The 15,233-nt window shown below is 47.4% G+C and overlaps 1 protein-coding gene across 4 annotated transcripts in view; it reads right to left on the bottom strand.

Moving 5' to 3' along the window:
• SYK (spleen associated tyrosine kinase) overlaps window positions 1-15,233 on the bottom strand; it is a 105,116-nt gene that overhangs the window by 52,138 nt on the left and 37,745 nt on the right. For all 4 annotated transcript variants that reach the window (XM_061163577.1, XM_061163576.1, XM_061163578.1 and 1 more), the window contains exons 2-3: window positions 4,685-5,113; window positions 2,016-2,176 (exon numbers count right to left, since the gene is read on the bottom strand). In XM_061163577.1, coding sequence (XP_061019560.1) covers window positions 2,016-2,176; window positions 4,685-5,086 — 563 coding nt within the window. In that variant the 5' untranslated portion in view covers window positions 5,087-5,113. The remainder of the gene's footprint in view (window positions 1-2,015; window positions 2,177-4,684; window positions 5,114-15,233) is intronic.

Genomic DNA, 15,233 nt, shown 5'->3' with positions numbered 1-15,233 from the left:
GTCTACTTCTGCCAGTGTGATGTGGACTTCACAAGGCAGAGACCCCCATCTCCAAAGCCCAAGGTGGAGTCAGCATCTAGCACCTCACACGACTCTGAAAGTGTTAGTCACTCAGTCATGTCCGACTCTTTGTGACCCCACGGACTGTAGCCCACCAGGCTCCTCTGTCCATGGGATTCTCCAGGCAAGAATACTGGAGTGGGTAGCCATTCCCTCCTCCAGTGGATCGTCCTGATCCAGGGATCGAACCTGGGTTTCCTGCATTTCAGGCAGATTCTTTACCATCTGAACCATGAGGGAAGCCCAAGAACACACACAGCTGTGGACATTGGTAAATGCTGGTCCACAGGTGGACAAGTTCATTTAAATGATGGGAAAGTGTGGAGGAGGCACATTCTTTAGGGAAACCTGAATGAGGCCCAAGAAGACTCAGTGGGAAGGACTCTATAGCTGTGGGGCTGTTCCATGGTGGGTGCCCCCTGCAGCAACCCCTCGTCTAAGTCGGGAGAAGGCAGCTTCCTTAAGTGCAGCACTCCCCAGCAAGCCTGACAGCAGGCTTCTGAACCGGCAAGAAGGCACGAGGCCCTGCTGTCTGGATAACACAACTTAGGGCTGACTTAACCCACAGGAGGCTATAGCCCCAGTCCATGACACGTGTGTTGGAAATTACTCTTAAGAAGGTGGTAAAAGTCCAAACCTCAGGGGACAATGAGCCAAGAGGTGCTACACTGAGGGGAAAACATCCTGCTGCTCCAGGATCTCTGCCCGTGGCTGTTTCTGCATCCACTAAGCATCATCCCAGTCAGCTTGTGTGCCCACTCGGGCTGCTCCATGCTTGCTTTTAGGATCACTTTTTAAAGAATATTGTGTCTAAGATCATCTCTTAAATAAAAGGGATCATGGTAAAGTCAGGCTTCCCTGGTGGCTCAGATGGGAAAGAATCTGCCTGCAGTGCAGGAGACCGGGGTTTGATTCCTGGATGGGGAAGATCCCCTGGAGAAGGGAATGGTTACCCACTCCAGTATTCTTGCCTGGAGAATTCCACGGAGGGAGAAGCCTGGTGGGTTATAGTCCATAGGGTTGCAAAGAGTTGGACACAACTGAGCAACTAAATTTACTTTTACTTTTACGGTAAAGTCTGAGGAAAATTCTTTAAATAGATGGATACTCAGAGAAAACACTTTTATTTCCAGAAAAAGTTTAAAACACCAGCTGGGTGTGTTTCCACATTCTTGGTTACAGGGCTACACTGCTGTCCAAATGTCCAAGGCCAGGATGGGGCACCCAGTCGGCATGGCCAGGGGGTGATTACTGAACAGTGACAAGCACAGGTGAGCATACCTCCATCCCCTTGGTCACAGCATCTTGGGGGAACAAGTCAACAGCTGTCTGAGACAGCTCCTTGCCTTCCCTGGACCACCAACCCTGCCCCGAGATGGCCTGCATCTTCAGCAGCTCTGGCATTGACCATCAAGGGTAACAGTGAGCAGGGCTCGGGATGCACACCTCATTTCTGAGATTATGAGGCCAGAGTTCACACCTGCTTGTGATCAAGTTCCTGTGCTAACCTTTCATATGAGCGACTATCAGAAAATTTTCTTTTCTATCTGCCCCATTGGCATGTCTCTCCAGGCAAAAAGAGAAGCAAAGTCTGAGATCTTGGGGCAAATATATTGCACTGTTTTTTAACATGGATGAATGCATACTATTACATATGCCATGTTTTGTCATTAAAAGCAGAATATGTGGCTGAAAAGACTTTCTTAAATGATGTCCCTCAGTGCCCAAGAAGAGGGTTCACTTTGGGGCCAGACTGAGCAAAACAAATGCTGAATTACTTGAGGTGGCTTCAATTTGAGATGTCTATGAGGCCGACCAACATGTGTGTCTCAGTTGATAGCCCATGATCCCTTCCCCAGGATCACCAGGAGTTCAGGGATGGGAAGGCTGAGTGACCCCTAACTGTCCAAGCAGGCCTGGCACTAGTGGTTGAAGGGAAAAGACACAATACTTACAAAAACTTTCCATTTGTCTTTGATCCTATCAGGACAATCTGCTCAGATTCATCCCGAGAGATTTTTCCATGGAACCAGGGCATTTTTTCATGGGCTGTGGTGGCGATCAGTTTCTCCAGCTGAGGTTTCTGGCTGATGATGGCCTGCTCAAGAGCTTGGCCCTGTCACGAGGAGAGGAGATGGAGCCATAATAAGTGAAAGTGATAAGAAAGACACATGAAGCAGGTCCAATCTGTCCTAAGTCCTGATACGGTAAAATGAAATCACATCTGTTTGTTTGTTCATTCAATAAAGAAAGTCAATAGACCTTATATGTTAAAGTATCTTCAAATGTATATACTAACAAAATAGATTTTAGAATAGATGCTGGCCTTTGCAAAGACACATTGGGCTTTAGAAACCATCAGGTATAATCCATGAGGTCTAGAGAAGGGGCCTCCTGCCCTCTCCCAATCAATCACCTCCTAGAACTGATTGTTTTATATTAGACCCTTATCATTTAATGACCATCTGGAAGACTTAAAGACGTGTGCAACCAAGGAGACATGCTTTTCTCTGTCTGCCCCTAAAAGGCTTCACTCTGAGTAGTTTATACATGCTGCTGCCTGTAACTGCAGGAGATGTGATCACAGAAAAAAGAGATAAACCTTGACAATGCAGAAATGACAACATGGAAAACAAGAATGAGAAGGAGGCTGACAGCTGGGTGAATTAACTTTCTAATCATACTTAGTGGGAGAGAAACAGATACCTATCACAGTAGTAAATGAAGAACACAAGTTGATAATTCAAAGTTATAAAAAGAACCAGAAGAAGTGAAAACAAAAACATAACCAACCTCTGAGGAGAGGAAAGAGAGGAGGGGAGGCAGAAGGGAAGGTGAACCTGAACACTTTGTCATGCTTCATAGATGGGATGAAAAACAAAAGCAGTAACAGTTACATACCAAGGAGGTAACCGGTTCAAAGTTAGCAAAGGGCAAAATCAACAGAGTGTGGAATACTACTCAGCCACAATAAAGAAGGGACCGCTGACACATAGCTGGCTCACAAATGTGTTATACTGGGTGCAAGGAACCAGTCTGAAAAGGCTACATGCTGTGTGAGTCCATTTACATGACATTCTGGACAAGGCAAAACTATAGGGACAGAAATCAGGTAAGGGGTTGCCAGGGTTGCCAGGGGGTGGTCCTGAGGGTGCTTGATGGGTGATGGAACTGTTGTGCATCTTGATTGGGGGTGGGGGTAGGTATCACCTGTCTGTTAAAAAAAAAATCATAAAACATAAAAATTAAAAAAAAACGTGTGTAAATCCATGGCTGATTCATATCAATGTATGACAAAACCCACTGAAATGTTGTGAAGTAATTAGCCTCCAACTAATAAAAAAATTAAAAAAAAAAAAAAAAAAGAATCAACCTGCTAATGCAGGAGAAAAAATAAATAAATAAATAAAGAAGCTTTAAATAAAAAAAAATTAAAAAAAAATAAAAAATCATAGAACTGTACACTCAAAAAGGATGAATTTTCATAGTGTGTAAATTATACCTCAGTAAATCTGACTAAAAGAGTAAAAAGATGGTCTAAGTCTTGGCGCCAGGGACCAATTTCATGGAAGATAATTTTTCCACTGACCTCGTGGGGGATGGTTTCTGGATGATTCAAGCACATTACATTTATGGTGAGCTTTATTTCTATTATTACTGAAACAGCTCCACCTCAGATCATCAAGCATTAGATCCTAGAGGACCCCTGGTGTAAATCATATCCAATAAATATTAATGAAAAATACTGAATCCATAGTATTGGTCTGCAAGACTGAATTCAGTGCAGAGCATATTATAGGAGTAAAGGAGTGGATAGAATCCTCAAGAAGTCTTTACCATTATCCACATGTATATATAAAAAGCATATATCCAAAAAGTGCAAAGAAATGGTTCAACACATGAGTCCGATCAGAAGACTGTCAACCAGACTGGTGGCTCCTGATACCAAGTGCTACGGAGGGTTTGACGGGAATGTAAGTTGTCACAACCTTTGGAACCTTTTTGGATGACAACCTGTCATCACATCCAAATCCTTCACTGTGTTCAATCCAACCAGTTTGGGGTTACCCTGCTGATACTGCATAAAAGGTTAGGAGAATGTTGGGGGGGCATTATTTATAAACAATGAAGATGTCTACCAATATGTACTAGTAAAATGAATTACAGTTCACAGGAAGAACTATCATATGGCTGGTAAGGGGCTGATGCAGCTGTGTGTTTGTTGACATGGAAAATTCTGGAAGAGATGTTAGGAAGGGGTAAAATCAAATGCCAATCAGTGTGTTCAGTATGACCCTCTTAGGTAAACAAAAACCAGTATTTGCCCTGTGATCCCGCTCTGAAAGGGCCCAGCGTGAATTGGGTGACAGTGGTTTCCTGTGGTGGAGAAACCCACATCGCTGGCACGAAGGGGCCCACCCCTCAAGCGTGACCACAAAAGAGGAAAGGCTGCCTTCTTGGAGTGAGGCATTTGGGGGCCCATGTTGATGACTAAGAAGAAGGTTGCTTATCTGAAGCAGCACTGCACAGCTCTCATGCAACTGGGTGCCTGTGTGGAATTCCAGGGCCCCTGTGAGCAACGAGACCCTGCCTCGCACCTGCCAGAGGACCGCCCGCCACCCACCTGTAGGTTCCACGTCTGTTTCACGTATTCTCGGATGAGGTTCTCCTTCAGGTCCTCAAAGGGGCCCGTCTTGGGCTGCACCCCCGGTGGCCGGTTGAAGGGCTTCTTGAGGAGGCAGACGAGGCCGTCCAGCTCCTGGGAGTGGTAGTGGCAGAGCTCGGCTGGGCTGCCATGGGCCCGGCCACCCGTGATGGCATAGGTGCCATTCAGCTCCCTCTCGATGGTGTAGTGATGCGCCTTCCTGTCGTGCGCCACGGACAGGGCGAAGCCACCCAGGTAGTTGCGGCTCTGGCGCAGCAGGTAGAGCCCATCGCTCATGCCCCCCTGGACCAGGTAGTCTTCCGCCTCCTCCCGCGTGATGTTGCCAAAGAAGAAGGGCAGGTGGTTGGCGCTGTCCCCCATGCCTGCGCCTTTCCTTCAGGTGTCCACCTGGCAAAACAAGGACCGGGCAGTGGTCAAGACCCGAATGGCAAGATACTGTTGGAGGACCCACCCTCCAGCCCTGGAGGAAAGTCCTCCAGTCAGCGGGATGCTCTTCCTTCTGGGACTCAGGTCTAGAGCCTGAGCTAATCTGCCCTCTTCCTTTCTGCCCATGTAACCATTAGATTTTCAGATACACCCTCTCAATATTGAACCAAAAAAGAGAGCATTGGACCAATGTGGCCAAATCAATCTCTCTTTTTTTGAAGTTGTAGTTGGAGACAGAGAATTATAAGAGACAAACTAAAAAGAGAAGTCCCTCTGCAAAACAGGGCTTAGGAGCCCTCACTCTGGTCACCGGGACACAGGGACCGAACCCAGAGGAGTCCATTCCTCTCTGGAGCTGGAGATGGCTGTCAAGACCACTCATGTTGGTCAGTTACCTTCAGTGAAGATGTTACTGGAGTCCTTTTACATAAACACTGAGGGACTACTGTGTCACATGCTATAGTTGGACCCCAGAGAGCTGAGCACTGGCCATGTTTATATACCACGTCCAACCTTTGGCTGGGAGGTAGGACAGGCAAGCAGGTGCCCTGAGGCGTGAACAGTGGCATCCTCCCGAAGCCCCAGGCCTCAGTAACATGCAGACCCCTCCCTGCTCTCCTCTACAGCACTTCCTGGCACCCACCTTGTACCAAACACACGGCTGATATTGAACATATGGTGTAGGTTCCACATTTGATAAAGACATCTGTCACACAAAAAGCTCCCTCTTGCACTAAACAGACACACACTTCAGAAGGGAAGCGTGAAGACAATTTGACAGGAAGATTGTTTGATCAGTTGTGGTTGTAGATGAGAAGAATCTAAATTACCAGTCTAAAAAGTATACAAAAGGGTATAACCAAGAGGGGCTTGTCATCAATGGAAAAGTATCTAGATGGCTGCATCTGTGCATTGAGAAAGCAAAGCACATACCCCTTCATGTCACACACACACACACACACACTCTACACACTCAGAGATGCAGATACACAAACACCTGTACACACACATGATTACATGAAACAGTTTCTTCTCAATACGAATTACCTTAAAAGGACCATAGGACGTAATACCTGCCTGGTAGAGGTACAATTTTTCTCCAGGTAATATTGCCAAATCGCTATTTCTCAGTGAGCACCATCCCCCCCCAAAAAAGACATAGGTTTTATTATAATTTGGTTGTACAAATAATTTTATTGCTTACTTAATATTTGACCATCAATCATTAATTTTTCTTTGTGGAAATTTCTAAACATTCATCACTCAGCAAGGTTTTGTTTTCTCTTAAAAGCACAGTTCGTATTTGCTCTTAAAGCAAAGACATCTGCTATTAACCAAAAGCCCTCTCTGGAAAGACAGTGAGTAGACATGTCTTTTGGGAACAATATTGCTCTTCTGCTTCTTCCTCCTTCTCAGGCTAATAACCCCTCTGTGCCATTTGTGTTACAAGTTCAGGCCCCTCTCCGCAGTGATGGCCCAAGCACTCCTTTCTCATGCTCTGCTCTGATCTTGCAACGGGTCTTTCAGGTCCTCACCTGCCATGTGCGGTGAGCCCACCTGCCTTTCCAACTCCTGTCCCCTGCAGCCCATCAGTTTTCCAACTTCCATGTGCCTGCACATCACCTGAACTCTGTTAAGAGCAAGGACCAGCCTCATTGCCGTGCCAACAATCTAGGTGATGTTGAAGCTGGCTCTGACTGCATCTGAGGCTGAGAATTCCATGTACTACGTGCCTACCTTCCAAAGCCCAGGCGTTGCCCCAGCCAGGAACCCACAGTCCTTTGAAAATACTTGCTTTTTCTTGGGCTTGTTTTTCAAATGGCTTTAGCATGTGTTCTGTTTCTCTGTATCCCTTATACATGTATGTAAAGTTGCTTCCATCGTGTCCAATTCTTTGCGACCCTCTGGATTGTAGCCCTCCAGGCTCCTCTGTCCATGGGATTCTTCAGGCAAGAATACTGAAGTGGGTTGCTATGCTCTCCTCCAGGGGATCTTCTTGACCCAGGGATCGAACCCACATCTCTTATTTCCAGCATTGGCAAGCATGTTCTTTACCACTAGTACCACCCGGGAAGCCCCCTGTATTTCTTACCACTGGCTCTTTAATTCGCATCACCCCCAAATGCACAGCTGTAAGCATCGCTGCTCTCCCCTTCCCCTCCTCTCCCCTCTTATTCCTGCTTCATCTGCCCATACCCACACTGTTCTCTACAGCTCACCCCATCCCTGTCTTCCTGTCAGCTTCATTCCTAGCAGGCTCAGTCCACAGGCCATGGCTGCCCCCTCCTGTTTCCTGGCTCACACACCCCCTCTGCTTGGGTCACACACCATCTTGCACACCTGCCTCAGATGCACCCTCACTCTCGGCTGTTCCTACTTCTTGGGACTTTTTACAGAGCTGCCACCCACCCTTAGGCTCAACGAAAACCGTTAAGTCTTCAAAAACAATACTGTAAGTGTTAATAAATATTTTTAATTTATCTAAACCTTTAACCACTATCACTTTGAAACTTCGTCAGTTTGCCACTAATATTTACATCGGTGCTGGCCCTCTGCTGTGAATCCCACATTGAAGTGAATCAATGTGACAGGACAGGAAACAGGCAGAGAGGCAGCCTGCCGGCCCATCCTCCAGGCCCCAAGTAGGAGGCTCCTGAATGGCTCTGATGGAGATGGCAGGCTCACCCCCAGCAGGTGGCACCTCTCTGGCTTCCCTGCGAGAGCAAAGCCTGGCTGCCCTCAGTGTGAGCAGTGTCTGGCCGAGTAGCTGTTTTCTGATGGTGTGATTTCCTGTTCTGGAGGTGACACTGGGCAAGGGCCTGACAAAGATGCACTGGGCCGTTGCTCTTGGTGGTGGTTTTGACAGTAGAGATGGTTTATTGCAAGGACAGCTTAAGGAAGATTCTTGGGCTATTTAATTTGGGGGGGAACAATATCTGTGATGCCCCGCTTATGTCTTCTTCAGACAGCTCCCACCAGCACCCACCTGGCACCTTCTCCATAACACAGGCTGTGGTGATGGGCGACGGTCACCTCGGCTGTAGCCACTGTGCCCAGAAGCTGCATCCCCGCCCTGCTGTTCTCAGCCCTGCTTCTCAGACAGTAGCTCTCGCTCACTTTGTTGAAGTGGTACAGACAGCAGCTTCCCCGCTGCAATGCTCCCCTCTCCGCTTGCACTTGCTCACAGGCACTGCTTAAATCTTCCATTTCCCTGGACCCCAGAGGAAATCTGTAGCTCAAACTCTGTTTAACACCCACTGTGATGGATAATATGCCTTCCAGGATAATAGGATAATATTCCACCTGGGGTTTCCCAGGTGGTGCACTGGTAAAGAATCTGTCTTCCAATGCAGAAGATGCAAGAGATGCGGGTTCTATCCCAGGGTCAGGAAGATCCCCTTGAAGGAGGAAACGGCAACCAATTCCAGTCTTCTTGCCTGGGAAATTCCATGGACAGAGAAGCCTGGCGGGCTACAGCCCATGGGGCCACAAAGAGTCAAATACAACTGAGTGACTAAGTAACAACAAGGGTAATATTCTCCTCGACAGTGCCTAGAACTTGCTACCCATTTTTTGTCTATTTCAACTTTCCCAGCTATTTTCTGCCATGTGTGAAATCACTTTATTCTAAAGTTCAAAAACTGAGAGGCAAAAAAGGCCATTGGTCTCCATGGACCAGGTCCTTCAAATCTTCCCAAACACCCCCAGCAGCTCGGCTGGTGCATACCTGCACAGGTAGCTCTTGAGTAAGGTGAGGCTTCACGCTATTGCCAGATGAGAGCCTCAAAACATGGCAGCACTGGGGAGAGCTGGATTGGGAGTTTGGGACTAGCGGATGCAAATGATTCTATGTAGAATGGATACACAACAAGGCCCTAGTGTATAGAACAGGGAACCATATTCAATGTCCTGTAGTAAACTATAATGAAAAAGAAGATGAAAAAGAATGTGTATATAAGTATAGCTGAATCACTTTGCTATATACCTGAAGTTAATACGACATTGTAAATCAGCTACACTTCAGCTTAAAAGCAAAACCAAAAACACTGCAGCATGACTGGCTCTTTGGGGCTTTTTTATGACACAGGTTCAAGGTGGATTTCACACTCAGAAAATGTTTTATAACATGAAATAATGTTTTGTGATGCCGGAGGTAGCCCATTCCTCTTCCCAGCTTAGTTTGATCTCTCTCCAGAGCACATCTCCATGGGTGACAAGTTTTTAATATGTGGTAATTTGATATTGAAGACAGATTCTTGTCTTGGTCCTCCCCCCAGAGTGCCAGCTCTGGGAGGTGAAAAGGGAAAGATTTTGTTCACTGCCCTGTCCTGATGCCTGGAACAGTTCCTGGTATATGGCAGGTGGCCAAACTATTTGCTGGCAAATAAATAGGCATTGTGATGTTGTTGTTGTTTCATTGCTAAGTCATGTTTGACTCTTTGTGACCCCTTGGATTGTAGCCCACCAGGCTCCTCTGTCTATGGGATTTCCCAAGCAAAAATACTGGAGTGAGTTGCCATTTCCTTCCCCAAGGGATCTTCCCAACCCAGGGATCAAACCCGTGTCTCCTGGATTGGCAGGTGGATTCTTTACTGCTGAGCCACTGGGGAAGCCCTAGGTATTATAATGGGAAGAACAAGTCTGACTCCATATTGGATCTATTTCTCTTTAACCTTTGTATTCTATTGCTTTGGCTTTGAGAAGTCTCTAAAAGGATGCTGCCTATAGCTTAAGTAAAAGTCGTGTCTGACTCTTTTTGACTCCGTGGACTATACAGTCCATGGAATTCTCCAGGCTAGAATACTTGACTGGGTAGCCATTCCCTTCTCCAAGGGATCTTCCCAACCCAGGGATTGAACCCAGGTCTCCCTCATTGCAGGCAGATTCTTTACCAGCTGAGCCACAAGGGAAGCCCAATAGCTGAAAGTACACATAAGAACGCACCTCCGGGAACCCTACCCTCCATGCCTGAGCATTAAGCTAAAATATCTTTGATTAGCTCACAGGAAATATCCTGACCTGGTCAACCTGCAAATGACTGCAGGAAAGAAGAAATTAGCACACCCCCTGCAGAGTCTGTCCGGAACCAGGAAATATTTGCAACAACTTAGCGCCAACTTCGTTTTATCTTCTCACCTCCCCGCTTTGCTCTAGAAAAGAAACTAGCATCCAAACCCCGGCAAGATGGGGACACCACTCCATCATCTTCTCGGTCTGAATAAAGCTGCTATTCCTTGTCCCCACACCTCGTGCTCAACTTATTGGCCTGCGGTGTGGCGATCTCGGGCTTGGTAACCGTATGATTAAGTGAAAGCAGCTTTCAAAATAATGTGTCCAGAGTAATCCAGTTTTGCTTTTAAAAGGTTGTATGTACGAAAGTATATAATAATATATAGCTAGAGAGGGAGAAGGTCTGAAGGGACGGTGGGTATGGAGGAAGGGCTGTGGCTGGTTTTACTGGCCTCTTTTGTATTTTCTGTCAAAGCGTCCGCTCTGCCCCATCTTCTTCTGTCTACCTGCCTCTGCCTGGCCTTTACTCCATGCTCCATGAATCTGCTCTCACCAGTATCATCAATCTTCACATGGCCAAACTCGAGGTCATTCCGAGGGCCCTGTCCTGCCTGACCTCCCATTAGCAGTGGATGCTGCCCAGCACCCACACTTTAGTGGATCAGTCCCTCTGCTTGGCCAGCTCCTCCCCCATCCATGGCTCCTTCCTTTGCTTACTCTGAAGCCCAGTGTGGGGTCTTCATCTGCGTCTTCTCCCTGCACATGGCCCCCATGTGCCCATGGATCCCACATCCACCTCTCCTGGCTGAGCTTCTGAACTAAATGCTGCTTATCTGATGCTTCCACTGAAAATCTAAAAGGCAACTCAACCTTCAGGGGCCCCAAACGGGCTTTCAATTGCTCATGTATGGTCTCCCTGGGCCCCTCTTTTTTTTTTCCCCTGAGCCCCTCTTAATTGAGGAAATGACATTAACTCTAACCAGTTGCTCAGGACAAGACCCTAAAGACTTTCAGGATCCCTCCCTTTCACTCATCATGCATGTTTAATCCACTCACTTGTTGCTGCTGTTTAGTTGCTAAATCATGTCCAGCTCTTTTGAAACCCCATGGACTGTACCCTGCCAGGCTCCTCTGTCCATGGGATTCTCCAGGTAAGAATACTAGAGTAGGTTGCCGTGCCCTCATCCAGGGATCTTCCCAACCCAGGGATGGAACCTGCGTCTCCTGCTTTGGCAGATTCTTTACCACTGAGCCACCTGGGAAGCCCAATCTGCTAACTGGATGATCTTATTTGCAAAGCAGAAATAGAGACACAGATACAGAGAACAAACATATGGATACAAAGGAGAAAAGAGAAGGCAAGATGAACCGGGAGATTGAGATGAACATATATATGCCACAATGTATAAAACAGATAAGTAATGAAAACCTACTGTATAGCTCAGGAAACTCTACTCAATGTTCTGTGGTGACCTAAACGGGGAGGAAATCCAAAAAAGAAGAGATACATGTATACATATAGTTGATTCACTCTGCTGTATGGTAGAAACTAACAACACAACATTGTAAATCAGCTATACTTCAGTAAAAATAAATTAAGAAAAAGAACATATTTTCTTTCAGATGGGTCCAGCCCACCCAGTAATGTGCCCCCTTGGGAAACACTGAGCTTCATTCAAAGCCCAAAGGGGCTCCATCAAGGCCTGGGGACTCTTGAAGGAAGTTGGACCAGCTGATCTCCAGGAAGCTCTCATCAGTTTTCCTCTTAAAGGTATCCCAAAGTCATGGCTTCACTTCATTTCCCTTGACATTTCCTGAGTGAAATGTTCATCAGCTCTCACTCACGTGAATGGAAGTCTTACCTCGTTCATTCCCCCTTCCGCCCGACCCTCCTTCTGGTCCATTCCCCACCACAGCAGGCAGAAGCATCACTCTCTCTCAGATACATCCCAAATCCTCCTCCCTCCTCTTGCCCATTTGCCCATCTCACCCGTGCTCACCACATCCAGCCACGTGGCCCTTCTTCCTGTCCTGGCACTTTCCCCCGCACCCCCTACCCCCTCCCACTGACCGCTGGTTTCCTCCTGCTCACGCCTGTGGTCTCAGCTCATGTCACCTCCTCAGAGGGGTGATGCTGATGGCCGAGTCTAAGGTGGCTTCATGACCCATTTATCTTCATCTCCTGAAAAGGTTTATTTCCTGAATCCATTCACCACAAGCAGGCCCATGTGTAATGTAAGCTCCGAGGTCTACCAATTGACCTGCAACCCCAACAGCTGACCTGCATCCCAAACACTTAGGGGCTTCCCAGGGGCTCGCAAAATACCTGATAAATGGAGATGTGCTGATCACACCATGTTAGAGTTTCCACAGTGAATACACACTGCTTTAGTAATATGAACTCTCACTGTGCAGCTGCTGCCCTGCCCGGGTGGAGAGCATGGTGCCAGACTGAGAGAACCGTGGTGTGTGTCCAGCCTCTTTCAAGATCCACACGATTCCATTTTGCCCAAGACCCTATTAATGGTGTAGCTGGCTATGTGCCACCACCGCCGAGATCTAAACACGCAAATGCACAGGTCCCTCTGGAGCTGCTGTCAGTGGCCTATAGACGTGGCCCTGGCTGGCCTCAGTTCCTGGTATCCATACTGGGCTACTGGCATGTGATCAAAGCATGTCCTCCACCCTCTATTTACATACTACGAAGGCTGCATGTGCCCAACTCATACCCTTTTGATTGGTATCACCCATTTCCATCTGTCACCTCTCATTGCATCAGCAGCATGCTTCTCAACCTCATACACTTGACATCTGGGCCAGATTGTTCTTTGCTCTGGGCCTTTTTATCAACTATAGGCCGGGTGGCAGCAATCCTGGCCTCCACCAGTAATGCCAACAGCTTCCCCCCATCTCCCAGTCATGAAAACCATCCCCAGACACTGCCAAAAGTTCCCTGGACACAGTCCCCAAATGTCCCCTGACTGGAAGTCATTGCGTTAATCATTAGGTCTGCCCACACATCTGTGTGTTCTTTCCATTGCTAGAGCACCTTCACCAATAAACTAGATAAATGAATATCCCTGTCTCATTTATTACCACGATCACTCCAAGCTCAGGACAGGGAGGGGCGGAAAGGAACAGAGCCCTGTGGAGGTAAGTGTGTCTTGACTCCGAAGGTAGCAGAGTCGGGTGCAGAGCAGAGCCTGAGCGCCATACAGGCTGGCATCCCATCCCAGTTCCTGATTCCCAGACCCATTAGAGCCACAGCTCTGTACCTCTGAAAGTGGTGGCAGTAGCACCAAAGTCACCACAACTCACTACAGTCACAATGGATAGCGAGGGGGCTGCCCATGGCAACTGGGGCTTCATGAACGGAGGCTCTGAATGAAAAGCAAAAGGAATGGTGCATGGTAGGATGGTAAAAGGGGAGGTATGGTCAGCCCACACTTGAAAGGAGTGTGTGTATGTGAGTGTGTATCTGTGTGTATGTGCATGTGCACACACCACCCCCAACAGACATTCTCACACAAGGATGATGGAAGCTTGAATTAAACCACAGACAATGATTCCTTACTTTAAAAAAGAAAAAGAAAGAAAGTGAAGTCGCTCAGTCATGTCCGACTCTTTGTGACCCCATGGACTGTAGCCTACCAGGCTCCTCCATCCATGGGATTTTTCAGGCAAGAGTACTGGAGTGGGTTGCCATTTCCTTCTCCAGGGGATGTTCCCAACCCAGGGATCGAACCCTGGTCTCCCACATTGCAGGTGGACGCTGTACCGTCTGAGCCACCAGGGAAGCCAAACCCTGCCTAATCAGGTAAGGCTTCATCCTGCATTCAACTCCCCTCTGAGGAGCTATCTCTAGAATAGAGCCTATTTCATCACTGGGCTTTGATTCTGGCTGCCTCACCCAAGGAGCCCCATCAGCAGCCCCCCCTTGAGCCTACAGAGACTAATTCCTGGGACAGATGATGAACCCCTTGAATCCGATGAGCATCCTCATTACTTCCTTGTTCCATTTAAGCAGCACTGTTTTCTTCTGCACTTCTGTCATGTTACAATCTTCCCTTCCAACTAGCCTCTCAAAGTCCATTTTCCCCAGTCCCAGGGCCAAGGCTGCCTGCACAACCTTTGCCCTTTACAATGCATTTAGCTTGGAAATATCACTTGTGTAGTTCTAGCTTATCACACAGCAGTTTCATAGATTAAGAGGAATAGCCCATGCTTGCCATCATAAACACAATGTCTCAGATAAGATAAGCAAAATTAAAAGAAAAAGTCATGCTTCTGGGGGCAGCCTGCGTGCAAGGTTAGGTACAGCTGCTCACACCCAGGATAACAGCTACAAAAGCTGTTTGGAACCCACGACTCAGGTGGAAAGAAATTTTGTCCCTAGCAGAGAACAACCAGAGTGAATTCAGCATGAGAAAGGAGGGCTGGAGTCTGCACACCCACCCACCTCAGCTTTTAAAATCTTCTATTTTTTTCCTTGCCTGCATCTTGAAAGCCATTAGAATAGATACTTCATAAGGATCAGTGTGTTTACTGTATTGTTTTCTGCTGCCTAGAACAGAAAGTGTTAGTCACTCAGTTGTGTCTGACTCTTTGTGACCCCATGGACTGTAGCCCACCAGGCTCCTTTGTCCATGGAATTTTCCATACAAGAATACTAGAGTGGGTTTGCTTGCCCTTCTCCAGGGATCTTTTAAACCCAGGGATCAAACCTGAGTTCCCCACATTGCAGGTCTGGAGGCACTAGGGAAGCCCTGTCTAGAACAGAAGCGCCCCTAAAAATGGGCCTCAACCTTGCAAAGCTTGGTGGAGAATTAGAATGTGTACATGGCAGCCAGTCTCCATGATGGCTCCACAGATCCTTCCCAGCCTTCCCACCCTGACTGAGGGCTGACTGCACAGTGATAATGTGCGATGCCTGAGGCTAGTCTATAAAGGCCTTTACAATTTTCCCCTGTCTCTGGATCACTCACCCTGGGGAAAAAGAAGTGAAAGTGTTAGTTGCTCAGTCATGTCTGACTCTTTGGAACCCCAGGGACTAGAGCCTGCCAGGCTCCTC

Source organism: Dama dama, chromosome 16 (genome assembly GCF_033118175.1).
Source record: "Dama dama isolate Ldn47 chromosome 16, ASM3311817v1, whole genome shotgun sequence".
NCBI lineage: Eukaryota > Metazoa > Chordata > Mammalia > Artiodactyla > Cervidae > Dama > Dama dama.
Note: the sequence above shows the minus strand (reverse complement) of the source record. Positions and strands in the feature narration are given on the sequence as shown.